Below are 27,156 nucleotides of genomic sequence, written 5' to 3'. Positions count from 1 at the left end.
CATTCAGAGTTAAGGCTTACCCGTAATCTTAACCTTAACCATTCAGAGTTAAGGCTTGCCGGTAATCTTAACCTTAACCATGCAGAGTTAAGGCTTACCCTTAACCTTAACCTTAACCATTCAGAGTTAAGGCTTACCCGTAATCTTAACCTTAACCATCCAGAGTTAAGGCTTACCCGTAATCTTAACCTTAACCATTCAGAGTTAAGGCTTACCCGTAATCTTAACCTTAACCATTCAGAGTTAAGGCTTACCCGTAATCTTAACCTTAACCATTCAGAGTTAAGGCTTGCCGGTAATCTTAACCTTAACCATGCAGAGTTAAGGCTTACCCTTAACCTTAACCTTAACCATTCAGAGTTAAGGCTTACCTGTAATCTTAACCTTAACCATTCAGAGTTAAGGCCTACCCGTAATCATAACCTTAACCATCCAGAGTTAAGGCTTACCCGTAATCTTAACCTTAACCATTCAGAGTTAAGGCTTACCTGTAATCTTAACCTTAACCATTCAGAGTTAAGGCTTACCCGTAATCTTAACCTTAACCATTCAGAGTTAAGTCTTACCCGTAATCTTAACCTTAACCATTCAGAGTTAAGGCTTACCCGTAATCTTAACCTTAACCATTCAGAGTTAAGGCTTACCCGTAATCTTAACCTTAACCATTCAGAGTTAAGGCTTACCCGTAATCTTAACCTTAACCATTCAGAGTTAAGGCTTACCCGTAATCTTAACCTTAACCATTCAGAGTTAAGGCTTACCCGTAATCTTAACCTTAACCATTCAGAGTTAAGGCTTACCCGTAATCTTAACCTTAACCATCCAGAGTTAAGGCTTACCCGTAATCTTAACCTTAACCATTCAGAGTTAAGGCTTACCCGTAATCTTAACCTTAACCATTCAGAGTTAAGGCTTACCTGTAATCTTAACCTTAACCATTCAGAGTTAAGGCTTACCCGTAATCTTAACCTTAACCATTCAGAGTTAAGGCTTACCCGTAATCTTAACCTTAACCATTCAGAGTTAAGGCTTACCCGTAATCTTAACCTTAACCATCCAGAGTTAAGGCTTACCCATAATCTTAACCTTAACCATTCAGAGTTAAGGCTTACCCGTAATCTTAACCTTAACCATTCAGAGTTAAGGCTTACCTGTAATCTTAACCTTAACCATCCAGAGTTAAGGCTTTCCCTTAAGATTTCAGCGTTATGCCTAAACTAAGCTGACAATTTGAAATGTGACATTTGAGAAACATGGATGAACATCTAATTCTGAGAGCTAGTTGATGTGAGTGTGTGTGTGTGTGTGTGTGTGTGTGTGTGTGTGTGTGTGTGTGTGTGTGTGTGTGTGTGTGTGTGTGTGTGTGTGTGTGTGTGTGTGTGTGTGTGTGTGTGTGTGTGTGTGTGTGTGTGTGCGTTTATTCTCCTGTATCCGCCTGCCCATACGTATTGGTCTTTACTGTGGATTTAAAATCTCTATGGGGAATAGGGGACAACTGGTGTCTTATATCACTGTTTACTGAATCTACCTCTCCCTCACTGCAACCCATGAAGAGTCAGTCTACAGATTGACATTATCTAATCCTCTATGTACCGTATAAACAAGGTCACAGTCTACAGATTGACATTATCTAATCCTCTATGTACCGTATAAACAAGGTCACAGTCTACAGATTGACATGATCTAATCCTCTATGTACTGTATAAACAAGGTCACAGTGTACAGATTGACATTATCTAATCCTCTATGTACTGTATAAACAAGGTCACAGTGTACAGATTGACATGATCTAATTCTCTATGTACCGTATAAACAACGTCACAGTCTACAGATTGACATTATCTAATTCTCTATGTACCGTATAAACAACGTCACAGTCTACAGATTGACATTATCTAATTCTCTATGTACCGTATAAACAATATTTAATAATAGATAATAATAGTAATATATCTAGTCTAGGCTCAGCATCCACTTATGTGTGTGTGTGTGTGTGTGTGTGTGTGTGTGTGTGTGTGTGTGTGTGTGTGTGTGTGTGTGTGTGTGTGTGTGTGTGTGTGTGTGTGTGTGTGCGTGCGTGCGTGTGTGTGTGTGTGTGTGTGTGTGTGTGTGTGTGTGTGTGTGTGTGTGTGTGTGTGTGTGTGTGTATGAGCGTGTGCGTTGTCAGTCTTTTTCTATCTGAATCCTCAGAGATGAAAAAAGACAGTTGAAATTCTTTGAGCCCTTCTGTCAAATTTGAGGGAGGGAGAGCGGGAGGGGGGAGGGAGATAGAAAGAGATACCCTGTGGAAATGTCAAGGAGGTATGACCTAGTTTGATCGTTGGTACTCGATCTTTACTGAGGGTCTCTCCTCGCTCGTTGCCTTCATTTCACAAAGGTCAAAGGTGACGATTGACAGAGTTGTCACTTGACTTAACTACAGGTCTATCAGATTGCCATACCCCATTCTAATCTTCTTCATTAAGGTGGATATAAAATCTGAACCTCTATCAGTGGACAGAGACTCCAGCTCTGTCAACTATACTGTGACCATACTAATGCTTTCAGCTCAGAACAACAAATAAATGGGTTGTATCATGCAGTTCAATTTCAAATCATGTTGCGTGCATTATTCAATTTAATACAATTACGAGCACTCTATGAACCAAATAATGATTCTGTTATCCCTGGAATAAACAGCAGACAACAAACAGAATGTTGGAGTGACTGAATTAAGCCCAACAATAACAACAACAACAACAATATTAATGTCGACAACAGAACCAGAGTTTGGTGATGCTTTATACAGATTTAATTAGCTGCTTGATTAGGGACCGTGGTTCGATGTGTGTGTGTGTGTATGCGTGCGTGTGTGTGAGTGTGTATACGTGCGCGCGTGCGTGTGTGTGTAAGCTTTTCGCTGATTGCTGTTCAAACAAATAGTTCTCATTAATCGTTTACAGAAAGAAGGGAATGGAGGATGGAGAAGGGTGATATGGATGGAGGGAGGGAGGGATGATAAGCTGATGATCCTTTCTTCCCTCACCTACTTTCACCCTTTCCCCCTCTTTTCCTTCCTTCACTCCCTCCCTCTCCTTCTCACCCACTCTATCTCCTACCCCTCCCTCTCTCTCTCCCTCCCCTCTCCCTCCCTCTCTCTCTCCCTCCCCTCTCCCTCTCTCCCTCTCTCTCTCCCTCCCTCCCCTCTCCCTCCCTCTCTCTCTCCCTCCCCTCTCCCTCCCTCTCTCTCTCCCTCCCCTCTCCCTCTCTCTCCCCCTCTCTTAGGCCTTCGATGTGTTCATCTATGTCTTCTTTGCTGTGGAAATGGTGGTGAAGATGATGGCCCTCGGAATCTTTGGCCATCGCTGTTACCTGGGTGACACGTGGAACCGTCTGGATTTCTTCATCGTCATGTCAGGGTAGGATTGTCTTTCTCTCTCTCTCGCTCTCTCTCTCTCTCTCTTTTTTTAATCTCCCTCTCTCAATTCAATTCAATTCAAGAAGCTTTATTGGCATGGGAAACATGTGTTAACATTGCCAAAGCAAGTGAAGTAGATAATATACAAAAGTGAATTAACAATTAAAATGAACAGTAAACATTACACATACAGAAGATTCAAAAGAATAAAGACATTACAAATGTCATATTACGTATATATACAGTGTTGCAACGATGTACAAATTAGTTAAAGTACAACAGGGAAAATAAATAAGCATAAATATGGGTTGTATTTACAATGGTGTTTGTTCTTCACTGGTTGACAAATCTTGCTGCTGTGATGGCACACTGTGGTATTTCACCTAGTCGATATGGGAGTTTATCAAAATCGGGTTTGTTTTCGAATTCTTTGTGGATCTTTGTAATCTGAGGGAAATATGTGTCTCTAATATGGTCATGCATTTGACAGGAGGTTAGGAAGTGCAGCTCAGTTTCCACCTCATTTTGTGGTCAGTGTGCACATAGCCTGTCTTCTCTTGAGAGCCATGTCTGCCTACGGCGGCCTTTCTCAATAGCAAGGCTATGCTCACTGAGTCTGTACATAGTCAAAGCTTTCCTTATGTTTGGGTCAGTCACAGTGGTCAGGTATTCTGCCACTGTGTGCTCTCTGTTTAGGGCCAAATAGCATTCTAGTTTGCTCTATTTTTTTCTTTCTCTCTCTTTCTATCTTTCTGTCACAATGTCTCTCTCTCCTTCCCCCTCATCTCTCTTTCTCTACCTTTCTGTCACAATATCTATCTCTCTCCTCCCCTTCATCTCTCTCTCTATCTTTCTGTCACAATATATCTCTCTCACCTCCCCCTCATCTCTCTCTCTCTATCTTTCTGTCACAATATCTCTCTCCTCCCCCCTCATCTCTCTCTATCTTTCTGTCACAATATCTCTCTCTCTCTTCCCCCCTCATCTCTCTCTCTATCTTTCTGTCACAATATCTCTCTCTCCTCCCCCCTCATCTCTCTCTCTATCTTTCTGTCACAATATCTCTCTCTCCTCCCCCTCATCCTTCTCTCTATCTTTCTGTCACAATATCTCTCTCTCTCCTCCCCCTCATCTCTCTCTCTATCTTTCTGTCACAATATCTCTCTCTCCTCCCCCCTCATCTCTTTCTCTCTATCTTTCTGTCACAATATCTCTCTCTCTCCTCCACCCTCAACTTTCTCTCTATCTTTTTGTCACAATATATCTCTCTCCTCCCCCTCATCTCTCTCTCCATCTTTCTGTCACAATATCTCTCTCTCTCCTCCCTCCTCATCTCTCTCTCTATCTTTCTGTCACAATATATCTCTCCTCCCCCCTCATCTCTCTCTCTATCTTTCTGTCACAATATCTCTCTCTCCTCCCCCCTCATCTCTCTCTCTCTATCTTTCTGTCACAATATCTCTGTCTCTCCTCCCCCCTCATCTCTCTCTCTCTATCTTTCTGTCACAATATCTCTCTCTCTCCTCCCCCTCTTTATTTCTTTCTCTCTCTCCATCCGTATCTTATTTTTGAACACCTGCTAGGTCCAGATGTCTTAGTGGTGGATGGCTTGTTCAGTATGAACTTTTGAAGTTGCTCAACTTTATTCTGTAACTGTAGAGTGCAGTGGTTGACAATTCAAGTCTCTAACTGCTGCTTGCATTTTCTCCCTGGTTTGTTAGCTGATTGATTTCATGTCTCCGATTGTAGACCTCAATGTCCCCCACCCCCCCCTGCTATCGTCAGAAGCAAACAGCATTGAATGGTGCCAAACGAGTTATGGATTTCAATGCTGGAGTATATATCAACAGTCCAATGGTGATTTAAATACAGACGGTACAGGCTTGGCAGTGGGTACTCACAGTGTGATGTATCACTGCAGTACACACACTGGATTCCAACAGGTTGTTCTCAGGACTCTAACTGTTGTAAATCCCCCCCAGTGGAAAAACACCATTACAGTCCTATTAGTTTCTGGCCCAGGCCCAGGACTCTAACTGTTGTAAATCCCCCCCAGTGGAAAAACACCATTACAGTCCTATTAGTTTCTGGCCCAGGCCCAGGACTCTAACTGTTGTAAGTCCCCCCCAGTGGAAAAACACCATTACAGTCCTATTAGTTTCTGGCCCAGGCCCAGGACTCTAACCGTTGTAAATCCCCCCCAGTGGAAAAACACCATTACAGTCCTATTAGTTTCTGGCCCAGGCCCAGGACTCTAACTGTTGTAAGTCCCCCCCAGTGGAAAAACACCATTACAGTCCTATTAGTTTCTGGCCCAGGCCCAGGACTCTAACTGTTGTAAATCCCCCCCAGTGGAAAAACACCATTACAGTCCTATTAGTTTCTGGCCCAGGCCCAGGACTCTAACTGTTGTAAATCCCCCCTAGTGGAAAAACACCATTACAGTCCTATTAGTTTCTGGCCCAGGCCCAGGACTCTAACTGTTGTAAATCCCCCCCCAGTGGAAAAACACCATTACAGTCCTATTAGTTTCTGGCCCAGGCCCAGGACTCTAACTGTTGTAAGTCCCCCCAGTGGAAAAACACCATTACAGTCCTATTAGTTTCTGGCCCAGGCCCAGGACTCTAACTGTTGTAAATCCCCCCCAGTGGAAAAACACCATTACAGTCCTATTAGTTTCTGGCCCAGGCCCAGGACTCTAACTGTTGTAAATCCCCCCAGTGGAAAAACACCATTACAGTCCTATTAGTTTCTGGCCCAGGCCCAGGACTCTAACTGTTGTAAATCCCCCCCAGTGGAAAAACACCATTACAGTCCTATTAGTTTCTGGCCCAGGCCCAGGACTCTAACTGTTGTAAATCCCCCCCAGTGGAAAAACACCATTACAGTCCTATTAGTTTCTGGCCCAGGCCCAGGACTCTAACTGTTGTAAATCCCCCCAGTGGAAAAACACCTTATTGTCTCTCTCCTCCATCTCTCTTCCATCTCCCCTCCATCTCCTCCATCTCTCTTCCCCCTCTCCCCTCTCTCCCTCATCTCTCTTCCCCCTCTCCCCTCTCTTCTCCATCTCTCTTCCCCCTCTCCCCACTCTCCTCTGTCTCTACTCCACCTCTCTTCCCCCTCTCCCTCTCTCCTCCATCTCTCTTCCCCCTCTCCCCTCTCTCCTCCATCTCTCTTCCCCCTCTCCCCTCTCTCCCTCATCTCTCTTCCCCCTCTCCCCTCTCTTCTCCATCTCTCTTCCCCCTCTCCCCACTCTCCTCTGTCTCTACTCCACCTCTCTTCCCCCTCTCCCCTCTCTCCTCCATCTCTCTTCCCCTCTCTACTCCATCTTTCTTCCCCCTCTCCCTCTCTCCTCCATCTCTACTCCACCTCTCTTCCCTGTCTCCTCCATCTCTCTTCCCCTCTCCTCTCTCTCCTCCATCTCTCTTCCCCTTTCCTCTCTCTCCTCCATCTCTCTTCCCCCTCTCCCCTCTCTCCTCCATCTCTCTTCCCCTTTCCTCTCTCTCCTCCATCTCTCTTCCCCCTCTCCCCTCTCTACTCCATCTCTCTTCCCCCTCTCCCCTCTCTCCTCCATCTCTTTTCCCCCTCTCCCCTCTCTCCGCCATCTTTCTTCCTCCTCTCCCCTCTCTCCTCCATCTCTCTTCCCCCTCTCCCCTCTCTACTCCATCTCTCTTCCCCCTCTCCCCTCTCTCCTCCATCTCTTTTCCCCCTCTCCCCTCTCTCCGCCATCTTTCTTCCTCCTCTCCCCTCTCTCCTCCATCTCTCTTCCCCCTCTCCCCTCTCTACTCCATCTCTCTTCCCCCTCTCCCCTCTCTCCTCCATCTCTTTTCCCCCTCTCCCCTCTCTCCGCCATCTTTCTTCCTCCTCTCCCCTCTCTCCTCCATCTCTCTTCCCCCTCTCCCCTCTCTCTTTCCTGTTCACTCTTAATCCTTCTTCAACATTGTTTACATAAGCGGATGCCAGATGGATGGACCTGTTTCTATGTCTCAGTGCCAAGTCTATAGTCAGTGTGTGCACAAGTGAAGTGCTTCCCCAACCATGACGGTGTGTCCCTCATCCTCCCCTGCAATAGTGTGACAGCCACACACAGCGAGGGAATGGCAGGGAGGAGGGGGTTACCCCCCCCCCCCAACACACACACGTGCGGTGCAGAAAACAAGCAGGAGGAGTGCATTACAAGACAACAAGCAGGAGGAGTGCATTACAAGAAAACAAGCAGGAGGAGTGCATTACAAGACAACAAGCAGGAGGAGTGCATTACATGAAAACAAGCAGGAGGAGTGCATTACAAGAAAACAAGCAGAAGGAGTGCATTACAAGAAAACAAGCAGAAGGAGTGCATTACAAGAAAACAAGCAGAAGGAGTGCATTACAAGAAAACAAGCCGAAGGAGTGCATTACAAGACAACAAGCAGGAGGAGTGCATTACAAGAAAACAAGCAGAAGGAGTGCATTACAAGAAAACAAGCAGAAGGAGTGCATTACAAGAAAACAAGCAGAAGGAGTGCATTACAAGAAAACAAGCAGGAGGAGTGCATTACAAGACAACAAGCAGGAGGAGTGCATTACAAGAAAACAAGCAGGAGGAGTGCATTACAAGAAAACAAGCAGAAGGAGTGCATTACAAGAAAACAAGCAGAAGGAGTGCATTACAAGAAAACAAGCAGAAGGAGTGCATTACAAGAAAACAAGCAGAAGGAGTGCATTACAAGACAACAAGCAGGAGGAGTGCATTACAAGAAAACAAGCAGAAGGAGTGCATTACAAGAAAACAAGCAGAAGGAGTGCATTACAAGAAAACAAGCAGAAGGAGTGCATTACAAGAAAACAAGCAGGAGGAGTGCATTACAAGACAACAAGCAGGAGGAGTGCATTACAAGAAAACAAGCAGGAGGAGTGCATTACAAGAAAACAAGCAGAAGGAGTGCATTACAAGAAAACAAGCAGAAGGAGTGCATTACAAGAAAACAAGCAGAAGGAGTGCATTACAAGAAAACAAGCAGAAGGAGTGCATTACAAGACAACAAGCAGGAGAAGTGCATTACAAGAAAACAAGCAGAAGGAGTGCATTACAAGAAAACAAGCAGGAGGAGTGCATTACAAGAAAACAAGCAGGAGGAGTGCATTACAAGAAAACAAGCAGGAGGAGTGCATTACAAGAAAACAAGCAGGAGGAGTGCATTACAAGAAAACAAGCAGGAGGAGTGCATTACAAGAAAACAAGCAGAAGGAGTGCATTACAAGAAAACAAGCAGGAGGAGTGCATTACATGAAAACAAGCAGAAGGAGTGCATTACAAGAAAACAAGCAGGAGGGGTGCATTACAAGAAAACAAGCAGAAGGAGTGCATTACAAGAAAACAAGCAGAAGGAGTGCATTACAAGAAAACAAGCAGGAGGAGTGCATTACATGAAAACAAGCAGGAGGAGTGCATTACAAGAAAACAAGCAGGAGGAGTGCATTACATGAAAACAAGCAGGAGGAGTGCATTACAAGAAAACAAGCAGAAGGAGTGCATTACAAGAAAACAAGCAGGAGGAGTGCATTACAAGAAAACAAGCAGGAGGAGTGCATTACAAGAAAACAAGCAGAAGGAGTGCATTACAAGAAAACAAGCAGAAGAAGTGCATTACAAGAAAACAAGCAGGAGGAGTGCATTACAAGAAAACAAGCAGAAGGAGTGCATTACAAGAAAACAAGCAGGAGTGCATTACAAGAAAACAAGCAGAAGGAGTGCATTACAAGAAAACAAGCAGAAGGAGTGCATTACAAGAAAACAAGCAGGAGGAGTGCATTACAAGAAAACAAGCAGGAGTGCATTACAAGAAAACAAGCAGGAGGAGTGCATTACAAGAAAACAAGCAGGAGGTGTGCATTACAAGAAAACAAGCAGAAGGAGTGCATTACAAGAAAACAAGCAGAAGGAGTGCATTACAAGAAAACAAGCAGGAGGAGTGCATTACAAGAAAACAAGCAGGAGTGCATTACAAGAAAACAAGCAGGAGGAGTGCATTACAAGAAAACAAGCAGGAGGTGTGCATTACAAGAAAACAAGCAGAAGGAGTGCATTACAAGAAAACAAGCAGGAGGAGTGCATTACATGAAAACAAGCAGAAGGAGTGCATTACAAGAAAACAAGCAGAAGGAGTGCATTACAAGAAAACAAGCAGGATTGCATTACAAGAAAACAAGCAGGAGGAGTGCATTACAAGAAAACAAGCAGAAGGAGTGCATTACAAGAAAACAAGCAGGATTGCATTACAAGAAAACAAGCAGGAGGAGTGCATTACAAGAAAACAAGCAGGAGGAGTGCATTACAAGAAAACAAGCAGAAGGAGTGCATTACAAGAAAACAAGCAGGAGGAGTGCATTACATGAAAACAAGCAGAAGGAGTGCATTACAAGAAAACAAGCAGGAGGAGTGCATTACAAGAAAACAAGCAGAAGGAGTGCATTACAAGAGCAGCACAGCTCCGACAACCCTTAACCTTTGGACCCCTGCCTGTTTGTTTGTACTATGGATAAGGTTGATGTGCAGTCTGTTGTCCCCACTTGCTACAAGATGTCCAACGTTGTTCCTGTACCCAAGAAACTGAAGCTATCTCAACTAAATGACTATCCGTAGCACTCACTTGTGTCATCATGAAGTGCTTTGAGAGACTAGTCATATCAACTCCACCTTACCTGTCACCCTTGACTAGTGTTGGGTGTGTGTGTGTGTCTGGAGAATTGTACACATTTTGCCATGGGGCAGAGAGACATTTTGCAAATGTATAACTACTTTCATGCACATGTCTACGTTTTAGTATTTTAGTGCAGTTGAGATTTCGTCACCTATGGATCTGTTTGGGCGGTATGCAAATTGGAGTGAGTCTCGGTGTCTGGGATGGGTTGAGGTGTGCCATAACCAGCCTTTCAAAGCTTCATGATTACCAATGTGAGTTCTACAGGGTGGAAGTCATTCTGGCATGAAGCCTTAGAGTTAATGATGACCAATGTGAGTTCTACGGGGTGGTAGTCATTCTGGCATGAAGCCTTAGAGTTAATGATTACCAATGTGAGTTCTACAGGGTGGTAGTCATTCTGGCATGAAGCCTTATAGTTAATGATGACCAATGTGAGTACTACAGGGTGGTAGTCATTCTGGAATGAAGCCTTAGAGTTAATGATTATCAATGTGAGTTCTACGGGTTGGTAGTCATTCTGGCATGAAGCCTTATAGTTAATGATGACCAATGTGAGTACCACAGGGTGGTAGTCATTCTGGAATGAAGCCTTAGAGTTAATGATTATCAATGTGAGTTCTACAAGGGTGGTAGTCATTCTGGCATGAAGCCTTAGAGTTAATGATTACCAATGTGAGTTCTAGAGGGTGGAAGTCATTTTGGAATGAAGCCTTATAGTTAATGATTACCAATGTGAGTTCTACAGGGTGGTAGTCATTCTGGCATGAAGCCTTGGGGTTATTGGGAACAGGAATGATGGTAGTCAGTGTAAGACATCTGGGCATTACAGAGGTTGTAAATGACTGTGAATATGACTGCCAGCTGTTCAGCACATGCTCTGAGAAAGCGCCCTGGAACATTTTCCTGCCCCGCGGCCTTGCGAGTGTTGACCTGATTAAAGTCCTTACCACATGAGCGTCGGAGAGTGAGATCATCCGGTCATCTGTGTCGGCGGGGGCCCTCATGCATGGCACGGTGTTGTTACTGTCGAAGCCTGTATATAATGTATTGAGTTCTTCTGGTAGAGAGGCATCGTTGGGCAGATCACGGCTGGGTCTTCCTTTGCATTCTGTAATGACCTGCAGCCTCTGCCACATGCAACATGTGTTGGAGCCTGTGTAATATGATTTCACATTTTTCCTATATTGTCCTCTTGCTTGTTTGATGACTGTGCTGAGTTCATATTGGGACTTCTTGTATGTGTTCCTGTCCTCAGCCGTAGCCGTAGGGTTGCCTGTGATAGCCCTGTGTACGGTAGCCTTGTCCTATATCATGCTAGCTCAGTGCATGCCAAGGGCAGCAATAGCATTAGCTTTAGTTGAGTGGCACTGATCTTAATGTGTAGGAGCGCTTCCTAGCTATATAGCTAAAGAGAGATGGAGAGAGAGAGAGAGAGAGGAGGGATCAGTAACAGGGATCACTAATATACCGATGGTTTCTCCATCTCTCTCTCCATCTCTCTTTCTCTGCAGTACCAGTCAAACATTTGGACACATCTACTCATTCAAGTTTTTTTAAAATTTTTACTACTTTCTAGTCGGAAAATAGTGAAGACGTCAAAACTATGACATGACACATATGGAATCATGTAGTAACCAAACAAACGTTAAAATAAAAATATTCTTCAAAGTAGCCACCTCATTCTTTGATGACAGCTTTGCACACTCTCTGGCATTCTCTCAGCCAGCTTCAAGAGGTAGTCACCTGGGACATCGTATCACTGCAGAATGCTGTGGTTGCCTTGCCGGCAAGAGAGAGAGAGAGAGAGAAGGGGGAGTATAGAATGATGTCATCCACAGACTGGATGCTGCGACTGCACTCAGTAATAATACCCTTCTATTCTCCCACATAAAACAAAGACATTAACTGAGAGAGAGCATGACAACACCCAGAGAGCCCTAGAGCACTGGCTGAACTGAATAATGGTTGATAGACAAGGCTCAGAGGGAGGGTCAGAATAGTACTCAACTACGACACAGACACACCCTCAGGAAACCCTATACCAGTCAATCAGATCAGTAAGATTAGGCACAGATAGGTGTAGAGAGGCGCAGACGGGCGCAGAGAGGCGCAGAGAGGCACATAGAGGCGCAGAGAGGCACATAGAGGCGCAGAGAGGCGCATAGAGGCGCAGAGAGGCGCATAGAGGCGCAGAGAGGCGCATAGAGGCGCAGAGAGGTGCAGAGAGGCACATAGAGGTGCAGAGAGGCGCATAGAGGCGCAGAGAGGTGCAGAGAGGCACATAGAGGTGCAGAGAGGCACATTGGGGAGGCAGGGTAGCCTCGTGGTTAGAGCATTGGACTAGTAACCGAAAGGTTGCAAGTTCAAATCCCCGAGCTGACAATGTACAAAATCTGTCGTTCTGCCCCTGAACAGGCAGTTAACCCACTGTTCCTAGGCCGTCATTGAAAATAAGAATTTGTTCTTAACTGACTTGCCTAGTAAAATAAAGGTAAAATAAAAAATTAAAAGGTGCAGAGAGGTGCAGAGAGGCACATAGAGGTGCAGAGAGGCAGGGACAATCAAAAGACAGATTAAGGGAAACCTTCAGACAGACAGGACATTGCATCATTCCGCTGTAGCTGTAGAGTTAATTGATGTGTGTGTATAGAAACAGCTGCTGCAGGTTGGCAGAGGGGAGGTAGAAATCTCCTTCTGGCGAAAGGAATTTCAATTAGGGGAAGTTGTCAGATCGATGTAAGTGTGTGTGTTTTAAACTTGTATTTGCCTATTTGTGTAGGTATTTGCATGTATTCTAGTGTTGTTCGTGGTGTGTGTCTCTTCTTTGTGAGTGTGTTTGTTTATACACTATATGTACACATGTATGTGGACACAAATGAGTGGATTCAGCTATTTCAGCCACACACGTTGCTGACAGGTGTATAAAATCAAGCACACAGCCATGCAATCTACATAAACAAACATTGGCAGTAGAATTGCCTTACTGAAGCACTTAGAGACTTTCAATGTGGGACCGTCATAGGACGCCACCTTTCCAACAAGTCAGTCCGTTCACCCTGCTAGAGCTGCCCCGGTCACCTGTACATGGTGTTATTGTGAAGTGCAACAATAGCTCAGCCGTGGAGTGTTGGGCCACACAACTCACACAGCGGGTCTGCCGAATGCTGAAGCGCGTAAAAATGGTCTTTCGTCTGTTGCAACACTCACTATCAATTTCCAAACTGCCTCTGGAAGCAATGTCAGGACAAGAATTGTTCGCCGGGAGCTTCAGCCGCACACAAGCCTAAGATCACCATGGGCTACGCCTAGATTCAGCTGGAGTATGTGTGTGTGTGTGTGTGTGTGTGTGTGTGTGTGTGTGTGTGTGTGTGTGTGTGTGTGTGTGTGTGTGTGTGTGTGTGTGTGTGTGTGCGTGCGTGCGTGCGTGCGTGCGTGTGTGTGTGTGTGTGTGTGTGTGTGTGTGTGTGTGTGTGTGTGTGTGTGTGTGTGTGTGTGTGTGTGTGTGTGTGTGTGTGTGTGTGTGTGTGTGCGTGTGTGCGTGCGTGCGTGCGTGCGTGCCTGCGTGTGTGTGTGTATATGCCTATGCATCTCAACTATCCTCCTCTTCCCTTCCAAGCTGCCAACTTCTCAATGAGAACAGATGGGAGATTATAATTGATATATAGCTGTGATGGGAGACCTGAATATTTATATACATTTATGCGTACATCAAATCTGAGGTAGAGAGACATGTAGTTGTTATAATGAGGTATAGAGACATGTAGTTGTTATAGTGAGGTAGAGAGACATGCAGTTGTTATAGTGAGGTAGAGAGACATGCAGTTGTTATAATGAGGTAGAGAGACATATATTTGTTATAGTGAGGTGGAGAGACATTTAGTTGTTGTAGTGAGGTAGAGAGACATGTAGTTGTTATAGTGAGGTATAGAGACATGTAGTTGTTATAGTGAGGTATAGAGACATGTAGTTGTTATAGTGAGGTAGAGAGGCATGTCGTTGTTATAATGAGGTAGAGAGACATGTAGTTGTTATAATGAGGTATAGAGACATGTAGCTGTTATAATGAGGTCTAGAGACATGTAGTTGTTACAGTGAGGTATCGAGACACAGTGGAGAGAATGTGTATAGAGGGGGTGTTTCAACTAGTCACGACCAGCTGTTGTCAGACTCAGGCCAGGTTTACTCTCTCACACACACACACACACACACACACACACACACACACACACACACACACACACACACACACACACACACACACACACACACACACACACACACACACACACACACACACACACACACACACACACACACACACACCCTGGTGAATCTTTAAGCAGGAGGTATAACAGGACCTCGTTATAACTCTCACACCAAGAATACACACACACCTCGAATGACAACAGAAGGGTAGACACACAGACACACACACACACACATACACACAGACGTCAATCACAACAACAATGGAAGGCTCGATACAAAGAGGAGAAGATAAGAAAAGGAAGGAGAGAGGAAAGGGAAGAGAGAGGAAAGGGGAGGGGGGAAAGGGGAGAGAGAGGAAAGGGAAGAGAGGAAAGGGGAGAGAGAGGAAAGGGGAGAGAGAGGAAAGGGGAGAGAGGAAAGGGAAGAGAGGAAAGGAAAGAGAGGAAAGGGAAGAGAGGAAAGGGAAAAGAGGAAAGGGAAGAGAGGAAAGGGAAGAGAGGAAAGGGAAGAGAGAGGAAAGGGGAGAGAGGAAAGGGAAGAGAGAGGAAAGAGGAGGGGGAAAGGGGAGAGAGAGGAAAGGGGGAGAGGAAAGGAAAGAGAGGAAAGGGGAGAGAGAGGAAAGGGGAGAGAGAGGAAAGGGGAGAGAGGAAAGGGAAGAGAGGAAAGGGAAGAGAGAGGAAAGGGAAGAGAGGAAAGGGGAGAGAGAGGAAAGGGGAGAGAGAGGAAAGGGGAGAGAGGAAAGGGGAGAGAGGAAAGGGAAGAGAGAGGAAAGGGAAGAGAGGAAGGGGAGAGAGAGGAAAGGGGAGAGAGAGGAAAGGGGAGAGAGGAAAGGGAAGAGAGGAAAGGGAAGAGAGAGGAAAGGGAAGAGAGGAAAGGGGAGAGAGAGGAAAGGGGAGAGAGGAAAGGGAAGAGAGGAAAGGGAAGAGAGAGGAAAGGGAAGAGAGGAAAGGGGAGAGAGAGGAAAGGGGAGAGAGAGGAAAGGGGAGAGAGGAAAGGGAAGAGAGGAAAGGGAAGAGAGGAAAGGGGAGAGAGGAAGGGGAAGAGAGGAAAGGAACGAGAGGAAAGGGAAGAGAGAGGAAAGGGGAGAGAGGAAATGGGAGAGAGGAAAGGGAAGAGAGGAAAGGGAAGAAAGAGGAAAGGAGAGGAAAGGGAAGAGAGGAAAGGGAAGAGAGGAGAAAGGGGAGAGAGGAAAGGGGAGAGAGGAAAGGGAAGAGATGAAAGGGAAGAGAGGAAAGGAAAGGGGAGAGAGGAAAGGGGAGAGAGGTAAGGGGAGAGAGATGAGAGAGGAAAGGAGAGGAAAGGGAAGAGAGGAAAGGGAAGAGAGGAGAAAGGGGAGAGAGAGGAAAGTGGAGAGAGGAAAGGGAAGAGAGGAAAGGGAAGAGAGGAAAGGGAAGAGAGGAAAGGGGAGAGAGGAAGGGGAAGAGAGGAAAGGGAAGAGAGAAAAGGGGAGAGAAGAAAGGGGAGAGAGGAAAGGGGAGAGAGGTAAGGGAAGAGAGAAAAGGGGAGAGAGGAAAGGGGAGAGAGGTAAGGGGAGAGAGGAAAGGGGAGAGAGGAAAGGGGAGAGAGGTAAGGGGAGAGAGGTAAGGGGAGAGAGGTAAGGGGAGAGAGGAAAGGGGAGAGAGGAAAGGGGAGAGAGGAAAGGGGAGAGAGGTAAGGGAAGAGAGAAAAGGGAGAGAGGAAAGGGAGAGAGGTAAGGGGAGAGAGGAAGGGGAGAGAGGAAAGGGGAGAGAAGAAAGGGGAGAGAGGAAAGGGGAGAGAGGTAAGGGAAGAGAGAAAAGGGGAGAGAGGAAAGGGGAGAGAGGTAAGGGGAGAGAGATAATGGAAGAGAGAGGAAAGGGGAGAGAGGAAAGGGAAGAGAGGAAAGGGGAGACAGGAAAGGGTAGAGAGGAAAGGGAAGAGAGAGGAAAGGGGAGAGAGGAAAGGGGAGAGAGGAAAGGGAAGAGAGAGGAAAGTAAAGAGAGGAAAGGGGAGAGAGAGGAAAGGGGAGAGAGGAAAGGGAAGAGAGAGGAAAGTAAAGAGAGGAAAGGGGAGAGAGAGGAAAGGGGAGAGAGGAAAGGGGAGAGAGGAAAGGGGAGAGAGGAAAGGGAAGAGAGAGGAAAGGGAAGAGAGAGGAAAGGGGAGAGAGGAAAGGGGAGAGAGAGGAAAGGGGAGAGAGGAAAGGGGAGAGAGGAAAGGGGAGAGAGAGGAAAGGGGAGAGAGGAAAGGGAAGAGAGGAAAGGAAAGAGAGGAATGGGAAGAGAGAGGAAAGGGAAGAGAGAGGAAAGGGGAGAGAGGAAAGGGGAGAGAGAGGAAAGGGGAGAGAGGAAAGGGAGAGAGAGGAAAGGGGAGAGAGGAAAGGGAAGAGAGGAAAGGAAAGAGAGGAAAGGGAAGAGAGAGGAAAGGGAAGAGAGAGGAAAGGGAAGAGGGGAAAGGGAAGAGAGAGGAAAGGGGAGAGAGGAAAGGGAAGAGAGGAAAGGGAAGAGAGGAAAGGGAAGAGAGGGGAAAGGGGAGAGAGGAAAGGGAAGAGAGAGGAAAGGGAAGAGGGGAAAGGGAAGAGAGAGGAAAGGGGAGAGAGGAAAGGGAAGAGAGGAAAGGGAAGAGAGGAAAGGGAAGAGAGGGGAAAGGGGAGAGAGGAAAGGGGAGAGAGGAAAGGCGAGAGAGAGAAAAGGGAAGTGTGTGTGTGTGTGTGTGTGTGTGTGTGTGTGTGTGTGTGTGTGTGTGTGTGTGTGGCCCCTTGCTCTGCTGCTAACCTCCCCCTTTGAGACTAAATATATTGCATCCATTGATCTTCTGTTCATTATTGATATGCCACATTCCTTCCCAAAGGAACTTACACAGGCGTTTTGAATGACTTCTTATGCCAAATGTGTTACTGTTACTGCGTGTGCGTGTGCATGTGTGTGTGTGTGTGTGTTTATTTATTCAGTGAATGTGTCTGAAATCTGTCATAAATCTACATACTATTAAACGTACTGTTTAGTAGAAACCAATGCGTTGCTTCCGGCTATTCCTTCATTTTGGTATGTGTGTGTGTTTGTGTCAGGCTTTAGCAGGGATATGGCTGTGATTACTGTTACTAAACGATGGGAACACACTTGTAATGAGACAATGGCCATGTCTGAAAACCCGTTCTTGCCTTCTGGTCTGAACGATCGGGAGACAGATGCAGGAATGCGTAATAATTTTAAAAAATTCCCCCCCAAATGACGTTGTGCCGTGTAAAGGCAAGGAGACGCAGACCAAACAAACACGTTACAAAAACACAGGGTTGAAACCCAAACAAAAGAGCGAGGAGAACCTCGAATAAATAACACTGGCGCACAATGATACCACACGGGACGAGACCCGAATTCATCTGCGAATCCTCAAGGGCACGAAAGCCAAAACACACAGCACAGGTCCTCACACTCACCAATTGACATTCTAACAATAACCGACAGCACCACGCTGAGCAAAGGGTACATATATACAATAACCAACAGCACCACGCTGAGCAAAGGGTACATATATACAATAACCAACAGCACCACGCTGAGCAAAGGGTACATATATACAATAAGCAACAGCACCACGCTGAGCAAAGGGTACATATATACAATAACCAACAGCACCACGCTGAGCAAAGGGTACATATATACAATAACCGACACCACCACGCTGAGCAAAGGGTACATATATACAATAAGCAACAGCACCACGCTGAGCAAAGGGTACATATATACAATAACCGACAGCACCACGCTGAGCAAAGGGCACATATATACAATAACCAACAGCACCACGCTGAGCAAAGGGTACATATATACAATAACCGACACCACCACGCTGAGCAAAGGGTACATATATACAATAACCGACAGCACCACGCTGAGCAAAGGGCACATATATACAATAACCAACAGCACCACGCTGAGCAAAGGGTACATATATACAATAACCGACACCACCACGCTGAGCAAAGGGTACATATATACAATAACCGACAGCACCACGCTGAGCAAAGGGTACATATATACAATAACCGACAGCACCACGCTGAGCAAAGGGCACAGATATACAATCAGTGGGAATAGGGACCAGGTGTGCTCTATGAAAGTTCCAGAGGGATCCATGACAGTACCCCCCCCCCCCATCCGACGCACTAGCAGCGCAACGACATCAGCCGGGCGACCCAGTTGCACGCAGCGTCGTCAGACGGGCCATTCCTGCTGCCTCCCTTAATGGATGATTATTCTGTCTGGTAGGAAGAGGTTCAGGAGACAGGAGCAGGAATGCGTAACAGGGTTTTATTTGACCCAGATTACAGCGGGCCCTATAAAGGCACGGGGACGAAGACCAAACAACACCTACTTGTCCATGTGCCAATTAAAACTTGAAACGTTTTACGAAACAGAGTGTTCTAAATAGTTTGTAGTATGATTAGTAAACAGTGTGTTCTAAATAGATTGTAGTATGATTAGTAAACAGTGTGTTTTAAATAGTTTGTAGTATGATTAGTAAACAGTGTGTTGTAAATAGTTTGTAGTTATGATTAGTAAACAGTGTGTTGTAAATAGTTTGTAGTATGATTAGTAAACAGTGTGTTGTAAATAGTTTGTAGTATGATTAGTAAACAGTGTGTTGTAAATAGTTTGTAGTTATGATTAGTAAACAGTGTGTTGTAAATAGTTTGTAGTATGATTAGTAAACAGTGTGTTCTACAAAAATTGTAGTATGATTAGTAAACAGTGTGTTGTAAATAGTTTGTAGTTATGATTAGTAAACAGTGTGTTGTAAATAGTTTGTAGTATGATTAGTAAACAGTGTGTTCTACAAAAATTGTAGTATGAGTAGTACACAGTATGTAGTTTAAGTAAGGCCATAGTTCTCTGGTTCACATTCAAGAAGGACATAGAAGCAGCGAAAACATGGATTGTTGTAGATGGGGTACCCATATTGATCAGGAAATGCATCTCGACACAGAGATGTCTCGGCCCTATCTCAAATCGGTGCAAAACTGATCCAAATTGGCAGGACCCATTTTCAGGCGCTCAACCCTTCCTCCCTCTCCCAACTCCCTCTATCTCCACTTCACTCTCTCTCTCTCTCTCCCTCTCTCTCTCCCCCCTCTCTCTCTGTCCCTCTTTCTCTCTCTCTCTCTCTCTCTCTCTCTCTGTCTCTCTCTCTCTCCACTCTCTCTCTCTCTGTCTCTCTCTCTCTCCACTCTCTCTCTCTCTCTCTCTCTCTCTCTCTCTGTCTCTCTGTCTCTCTGTCTCTCTCTGTCTCTCTCTGTCTCTCTCTCTCTCTCTCTCTCTACTCTCTCTCTCTGTCTCTCTGTCTCTCTGTCTCTCTCTGTCTCTCTCTGTCTCTCTCTGTCTCTCTCTGTCTCTCTCTCTCTCTCTCTCTCTCTCTCTCTCTCTCTCTCTCTCTCTCTCTCTCTCTCTCTCCCTCTGTGTCTCTCTCTCTCTCTCTCTCTCTCTCTCTCTCTACTCTCTCTCTCTGTCTCTCTCTCTGTCTCTCTCTCTCTCTCTGTCTCTCTCCCTCTCTGTCTCTCTCTCTCTCTCTCTCTCTCTCTCCATCCAATCTCTACCTGATGAGGCAGAGTGAATGATAAAGTGCAGGGCAGCAGTTCTCAAGTTGTACTCCAGTTGTACTCTATAGCTTCTGGCTTGTATTGTCAGACCCCCCAGTTCTCTGCTCTTCTCTCCAGTAGAAACATGGCTGTCATATTAGATTATGAGGAGATCTGGTAAAACGGATGCCATGCTGTATTAGGAATAGGACCATCTAGTAGGATTCTCACTATGCACAATGCACTTTAACCTTTATGTTCATGGCTGATTCAGCTTCTGCCATTTAATAATCCAGTTATTTTAGAGGTAAAGAGGGTATCAAAAAAAAAAAAAGAGGGTATTTTCGTGTGATCCTGTGTGGCTCAGTCGGTAGAGCATGGCGCTTGCAACGCCAAGCGTCGTGGGTTCGATTCCTGCTGGGGCCACCCATATGTAAAAGTAGTGGCCCCAGCCGACTTGTAAGTCGCTTTGGACAAAAGCGTCTGCTAAATGGGATATATAAGAAGTGTCTATGGGATCAGGGCTTGTAGAGGATAGGGGATAGTGTCTATGGGATCAGGGCTTGTAGAGGATAGGGGATAGTGTCTAGGGGAGTAGGTCTTGTAGAGGATAGGAGATAGTGTCTAGGGGAGTAGGTCTTGTAGAGGATAGGGGATAGTTTCTATGGGATTAGGGCTTGTAGAGGATAGGGGCTAGTGTATGGGAGCAGGGCTTGTAGTGGATAGGGGATAGTTTCTATGGGAGCAGGGTTTGTAGAGGATAGGGGATAGTGTCTAGGGGAGCAGGGCTAGGAGTGGATAGGCGATAGTGTCTAGGGGAGCAGGGTTAGGAGAGGATAGGGGATAGTGTCTAGGGGAGAAGGGCTTGTAGAGGACAGGGGATAGAGTCTAGGGGAGCAGGGTTAGGAGAGGATAGGGGATAGTGTCTAGGGGAGCAGGGTTAGGAGAGGATAGGGGATAGTGTCTAGGGGAGCAGGGTTGGGGGGATAGGGGATAGTGGTTAGGGGAGCAGGGTTGGGGGGGATAGGGGATATTGGTTAGGGTCCAAGGGATCGTTGATAGGGTTGGGACTAAGAAACTACTGATTGTATTCAGGTCCTTGTTAAATCCATCTAGACACATGTCTTCTTTCCCATTGGAGTTAGCCTGCATTAACTCTCTTTCTCTCTCAAATCTCTCCCTCCAATCTTGTTCTCTCTCAACTCTCTCTCTCTCTCTCTCTCTCTCTCTCGCTCCCCTCTCTCTCTCTCTCTTTCTCTCTCAAATCTCTCCCTCCAATCCTGTTCTCTCTCTACTCTCACTCTCTATCTCCCTCCTCTCTCTCTCTCTCTCCCTCCCCTCTCTGTCTCTCCCTCCCCTCTCTCTCTCTCCCCTCTCTCTCTCTCTCTCTCTCTTTCCCTCCCCTCTCTCTCTCTCCCTCCCCTCTCTCTCTCTCTCTCTCTCTCTCCCTCCCCTCTCTCTCTCTCCCTCCCTCTCTCTCCCTCCCTCTCTCTCTCTCTCTCTCCCTCCCCTCTCTCTCTCTCTCTCTCTCTCCCTCCCCCTCTCTATCTCTCCCTCCCCTCTCTGTCTCTCCCTCCCCTCTCTCTCTCTCCCCTCTCTCTCTCTCTCTCTCTCTTTCGCTCCCCTCTCTCTCTCTCCCTCCCCCTCTCTCTCTCTCTCTCTCTCTCTCCCTCCCCTCTCTCTCTCTCCCTCCCCTCTCTCTCCCTCCCCTCTCTCTCTCTCTCCCTCCCTCTCTCTCTCTCTCTCTCTCTCCCTCCCCCTCTCTATCTCTCCCTCCCCCTCTCTCTCTCCCTCCCCCCCTCTCTCTCTCTCTCTCCCTCCCCTCTCTATCTCTCTCTGTCTCTCTCCCTCTCTCTCTCTCTCTCTCTCTCTCTCTCCAATCTCTTCAGGAGTGAAAGTGTAAATGTGTCGTATTGTTTTTGTAAGGTCCTCTTCCCCACTGGAGTTGGCCTGAATGAACTGTCTGGGTTGACTGGATCACTGTCTGTTTCTCCCCAAACACCTCCCCCGCTTGTCCTCACCTCCCACTCCCCCTCTGGAGTTAGTCTGCAGTCTGGGCCTCTGTCTGCACTAACTGACCGGCAAGGAGAAGCAGGCTTCACAGCAAGGGGCTACTGCTTATTGGCTAGGAGCTAGTGGTTAAGAGCTAGGGGCTACTGCTTTTCTCTACACCCTTAATGTATCCTCACACCAGTTCTCATCTCTTCCTCTCTCCCTGTAGAGTGTGTTCCTCTCACTGCAGTAAGACTGTCTGTCAGTCTAGCTCAGCGCAATGCTCCAGTGCATAGTTGAGTTCTCTCTGACTCCCCTGCCTTGAGTCTGGCAGACTCTCTCTGTTCTGTTGGCCCAGGTATCTGCAAATTCACTAGTGTTTTGAGTTTGTATTCCTGCATATTAAACTGAGTCTTCATCGTTGTTCATTCCTGCAGTTGAGATGATTATGATGAGGTAATGGATGCCTAGGGGTGTTCTAGGGTTGGCTCTTACTTTCCTTATCTCTCTTTCCCCTCTCTCTCTCTGTCCCCTCTCTCTCTCTCCTGGTACAGGGATGGACTGGAAGTAGGTCTGGATCCCAACATTCCGTGTGTGTGTGTGCGTGCGTGACTACATGCATGCCTACATGCGTTTCATGGTCCTTCGAGCCGGATGGGACTATTACCTCCACTCCAACACTTACTAGTTCAGCATCCATATTAGGAAATCATTCAGTTGTCTGACTAGTTTTGTCTGTCAACTACGGGAGTTTCGTCTGACAACTGAGGGACTTCCTAATATGGATGTCGTGTGGACTGAGGGTTCTGAACTCTGTGGATGACTGGTTATCTGGGTGTATTGGGGGTGAACATTTATTCACATCCAGTTTTACATTACAAACCCCCAACTGTGTAAGGGCTTTGGGTTTCTCCTTTTAAATACATTTAGGAAACAGATACAGAAGTAAGAAAATAAATAATCATGAGAAAATATTTATTCATATATAAGAATATGAATGAATATAAGAGCATAAACATAGAACAGATCCTCTGATGTGTGATCTGTGCTGTTACTGGGTTTCACTCTGTTTTCTTTTAACATGTTGAACTAGAAAAATACCACTAACAACGTTGACAATATCTAGTAAGGACAGAGGGTTTGTTCAGTTCAACAGTGTGAGTTTCAACAGTTTGTAACAGTATTGTGTTCCTGTTTCTCCAGGATGGTAGAATACTCCTTGGACCTCCAGAACATCAACCTCTCAGCCATCAGGACAGTCAGGGTCCTCAGACCCCTCAAAGCCATCAACAGAGTTCCAAGTAAGTCTCCCATAGTTCCCACCATCACACAATACCTGCCTGATCGAGTCCCAGATCTGCTTCCACTATGGCAAGACAGCGCAGATCTGAGACCAGGCTACATACACATTCTCCACTACTATTACACTGAACAGAAATATAAATGCAACATGCAACAATTTCTAGAGTTTTACTGAGTTGCAGTTCGGGCTGTGGCGGACATGACATTTTGTCAGCTGGTGATTGTCAAGCAAATAACTGCCAGTCTCACGGTAATTAACAGTTAATTAGCATATACATATTGAGCATCTTCTGGCTTCCACACGCAGCCTTCAAGCCACTAATGCAGGCCTTTGGAACATCTACATTTAAATAGTCTAATAAACCCATTTAATGTAGCCTACACTATCACGATAAATCCCTTATTTATTTTAGACAGGTCTAAAGAAACATGATATGAAGAAAATGTAGTCAATTTCAGAAGAACAGAATAGCATCCTCTGAGGTTGTCTTTATGTTCGGCCCTGACTATGGCTGTGCCATATGGCTGTGGGCTACACTGGTTCATTTAGCAGACAACATTTGGTTAGAATTCCGTGGCATTATTTTATATTATTTTAAAGTACGAAGAATACAATTGAACAAAGCTGAATAAAACACATAGCATACTTTCTCCAAACATGCGGCTATTCTGTGTTGAGCAGTTAAAAAATAAACTGATCCTCCTATATCCTTAATTGAGTTATTTATGCAACATTAGTTGTGATACAACGTTGGGCTATATGTTTTGATGTGTAATAAATTCTAAGGCTGCATTATGGATCTCTAACCATGATTTGAAAAAACAAGCTACACACATTTTGACAACCACTTGATAATATTCTCACCAGGTCTCACATTTCTCTGCAGCATCTCCCTTGTTTGGCCAGAATGCCCCTCAAAACAAATCCATGCCTTTTGTGGCCAAAGTGGCCTTTGAGCCCTTGGTCTGAATATAACAGGCTAATGACAGTATAATTCCCTTCTCCCGGCTGCCGTGCTCCGAGGCCCTTCTCACTCACGTCTAGTAGGTTATAGCCAATGCCCCTCTCTTGATCAGGTCCTTCTCCCGGCTGCCGTGCTCCGAGGCCCTTCTCACTCACGTCTAGTAGGTTATAGCCAATGCCCCTCTCTTGATCAGGTCCTTCTCCCGGCTGCCGTGCTCCGAGGCCCTTCTCACTCACGTCTAGTAGGTTATAGCCAATGCCCCTCTCTTGATCAGGTCCTTCTCCCGGCTGCCGTGCTCCGATGCCCTTCTCACTCACGTCTAGTAGGTTATAGCCAATGCCCCTCTCTTGATCAGGTCCTTCTCCCAGCTGCCGTGCTCCGAGGCCCTTCTCACTCACGTCTAGTAGGTTATAGCCAATGCCCCTCTCTTGATCAGGTCCTTCTCACAGGCATTTCAGATAAGAAGTAGGCTACAAATGAAGACAGGGAAGCAACTGCACGCATTATATATATATATATATATATATACAGTGCCTTGCGAAAGTATTCGGCCCCCTTGCACTTTGCGACCTTTTGCCACATTTCAGGCTTCAAACATAAAGATATAAACTGTATTTTTTTGTGAAGAATCAACAACAAGTGGGACACAATCATGAAGTGGAACGACATTTTTTGGATATTTCAAACTTTAACAAATCAAAAACTGAAAAATTGGGCGTGCAAAATTATTCAGCCCCCTTAAGTTAATACTTTGTAGCGCCACCTTTTGCTGCGATTACAGCTGTAAGTCGCTTGGGGTATGTCTCTATCAGTTTTGCACATCGAGAGACTGACATTTTTTCCCATTCCTCCTTGTTGTTTGTTCCTAAATGGAATCAATTAGCGATTAAATGCGATTATGGATGTAATGCTTTATTATAAAGCTGTATTTTTATGGTGAAAATGATCCCCAAACTAGAAACCAGCTGCCAATGTCTGCCATGTCAGCCCCACACTGGTTATAAAGCGGATTCATGTGCTTCATTTTAAGAAGTTATTTGGCCACTTTAGTTGAGTTGTGCGAGTTATGTGACTACGATTTTAAAAAGTTGCGCTGTTTCTTGCCTTAATGCACAACCTGGGCATCATTCAACCTGGGCATCATTCAACCTGGGCATCATTCAACCTGGGCATCATTCAACCTGGGCATCATTCAACCTGGGCATCATTCACAAGTGATTGGCTAATATTGTCACCCATGACTATTCTTAATTTAAAGTTGTCTTTACATATACTAAATCATATATGTGTGATATATGTTTTGATTTAGAATGGACCATTAAAAAAACACATGTCATCTATGTACTTAAATAGCGAATGGAGGACTATGCACTTGATTAGCGAATGGAGGACTATGCACTTGATTAGCGAATGGAGGACTATGCACTTAAATAGCGAATGGAGGTCTATGCACTTAAATAACGAATGGAGGACGCATTTCCCATGGTTCATTTTCATGCCAGCCAGGTAGGCTATACTCCTGTTGTAAAGCGAAGCAATGTGCTTAATATTAGGAAAGTTGAGAAATAATTATAGTAGACCTAGCCTATAGAAAGCTGATGATACCTGTCAGGACCCGGTTACGAACCTGGGTCTCCGGAGTGAGAAACAGTCACTTAACCAACTGAGCCACGAATAGTCAGCAGAACCCAGAAGATGAGGCAGACACAGCAGTACTTAAGACGGTGTATTTAATAAAGTAAAAAAGGAGAAGTCCTTCAATACAAAATGGCAAATCCAAAAGGTGGTAGGTATAGCACAAAAAAGCCTCAAGAGATACTCAAAAACAAAAACAGAATTCCACAAGAGCATCCACCGGAATCGACAAGAATACACAGAACACTAGGGCTGGGTGCTAACATACAAACACAGAGCACAGAACTGAGGGAAACTAAGGGTTTAAATACAATCAGGGGAAAAGAGGCACAGGTGCAAATAATAATGGGGAACAAGGGAAAAAACATAAGGTCAAAAAGCACAATGGGGGCATCTAGTGACCAAAACCCGGAACAACCCTGGCCAAATCCTGACAGAATCCCCCCTAGGAACGGCTCCTGACGTTCCTACCAGCTCTCTCAGGGTGGAGGGCCCTGAACTGACGAATGAGGTCAGGGTCCAGGATGTCTTTGGCAGGAACCCAGGAGCGCTCCTCGGGACCGTAGCCTTCCCAGTCCACCAGATACTGCCAGGACCGCTGCACCCGGCGGGAATCCAGTATCCGATGGACGGTATAAGCCGGCTGGCCTCCAATGACACGAGGCGGAGGGGAGGTCTGTCTGCCGGGACAAGGGGAGAAAAAACAACAGGTTTTAACAATGACATGTGAAATGTGGGATTAATCTTAAGGGATCTGGATAAGTGTAGGCGATAAGAAACTGGGTTAACTCTCCTGGCAACCTTGAAGGGACCGATGTATTTTTGGGACAGCTTGCGAGACTCCACCCGTAGAGGTAAGTCTCTTGTGGAGAGCCAGACTCTCTGGCCGGGGCGCAGGGTAGGCCCGGGACGGCGACGTCTGTTGGCTTGTTGTTGGTACCTCTGTGAGGAACGCATAAGATTAAGACGGGTCTTCCTCCACATAAGCCGACAGCGTCTGACGAACTTCAAGGCTGAAGGCACTCTGACTTCTGCCTCCTGGTCCGGGAACAATGGAGGAGCATAGCCAAACTGACACTCGTGCGGGGACATACCAGTGGAGGAGGAGCGCAAGGTGTTGTGCGCGTATTCGGCCCAAACAATAAAGGATGACCATGTGGACGGGTTGTCACGAGTCATACATCGGAGGGTGGTTTCCAGCTCTTGATTCATCCTCTCTGTTTGGCCGTTGGACTCCGGATGGTACCCTGAAGATAGACTGGCAGAAGCCCCCATGAGTTGGCAGAAGGCCTTCCAAAACCTTGAGGCGAACTGGGGACCTCTGTCAGAAACCATATCTTGAGGAATGCCGAAGACTCGGAACACATGATTAATTACCAACTCAGCCGTTTCCTTGGCAGAAGGTAACTTAGTCAGAGGGACGAACCTGGCCGCCTTTGA

At 45.9% G+C, this 27,156-nt stretch overlaps 1 protein-coding gene across 1 annotated transcript in view; it reads left to right on the top strand.

The window, feature by feature from the left end:
- LOC135536274 (voltage-dependent T-type calcium channel subunit alpha-1I-like) overlaps window positions 1-27,156 on the top strand; it is a 193,216-nt gene that overhangs the window by 51,277 nt on the left and 114,783 nt on the right. Inside the window, 2 exon segments of the mRNA XM_064962634.1 lie at window positions 3,265-3,398; window positions 23,018-23,115. Coding sequence (XP_064818706.1) covers window positions 3,265-3,398; window positions 23,018-23,115 — 232 coding nt within the window.

The sequence above is a fragment of the Oncorhynchus masou genome, unplaced genomic scaffold (genome assembly GCF_036934945.1).
Source record: "Oncorhynchus masou masou isolate Uvic2021 unplaced genomic scaffold, UVic_Omas_1.1 unplaced_scaffold_587, whole genome shotgun sequence".
Taxonomy (NCBI): domain Eukaryota; kingdom Metazoa; phylum Chordata; class Actinopteri; order Salmoniformes; family Salmonidae; genus Oncorhynchus; species Oncorhynchus masou.
Note: the sequence above shows the minus strand (reverse complement) of the source record. Positions and strands in the feature narration are given on the sequence as shown.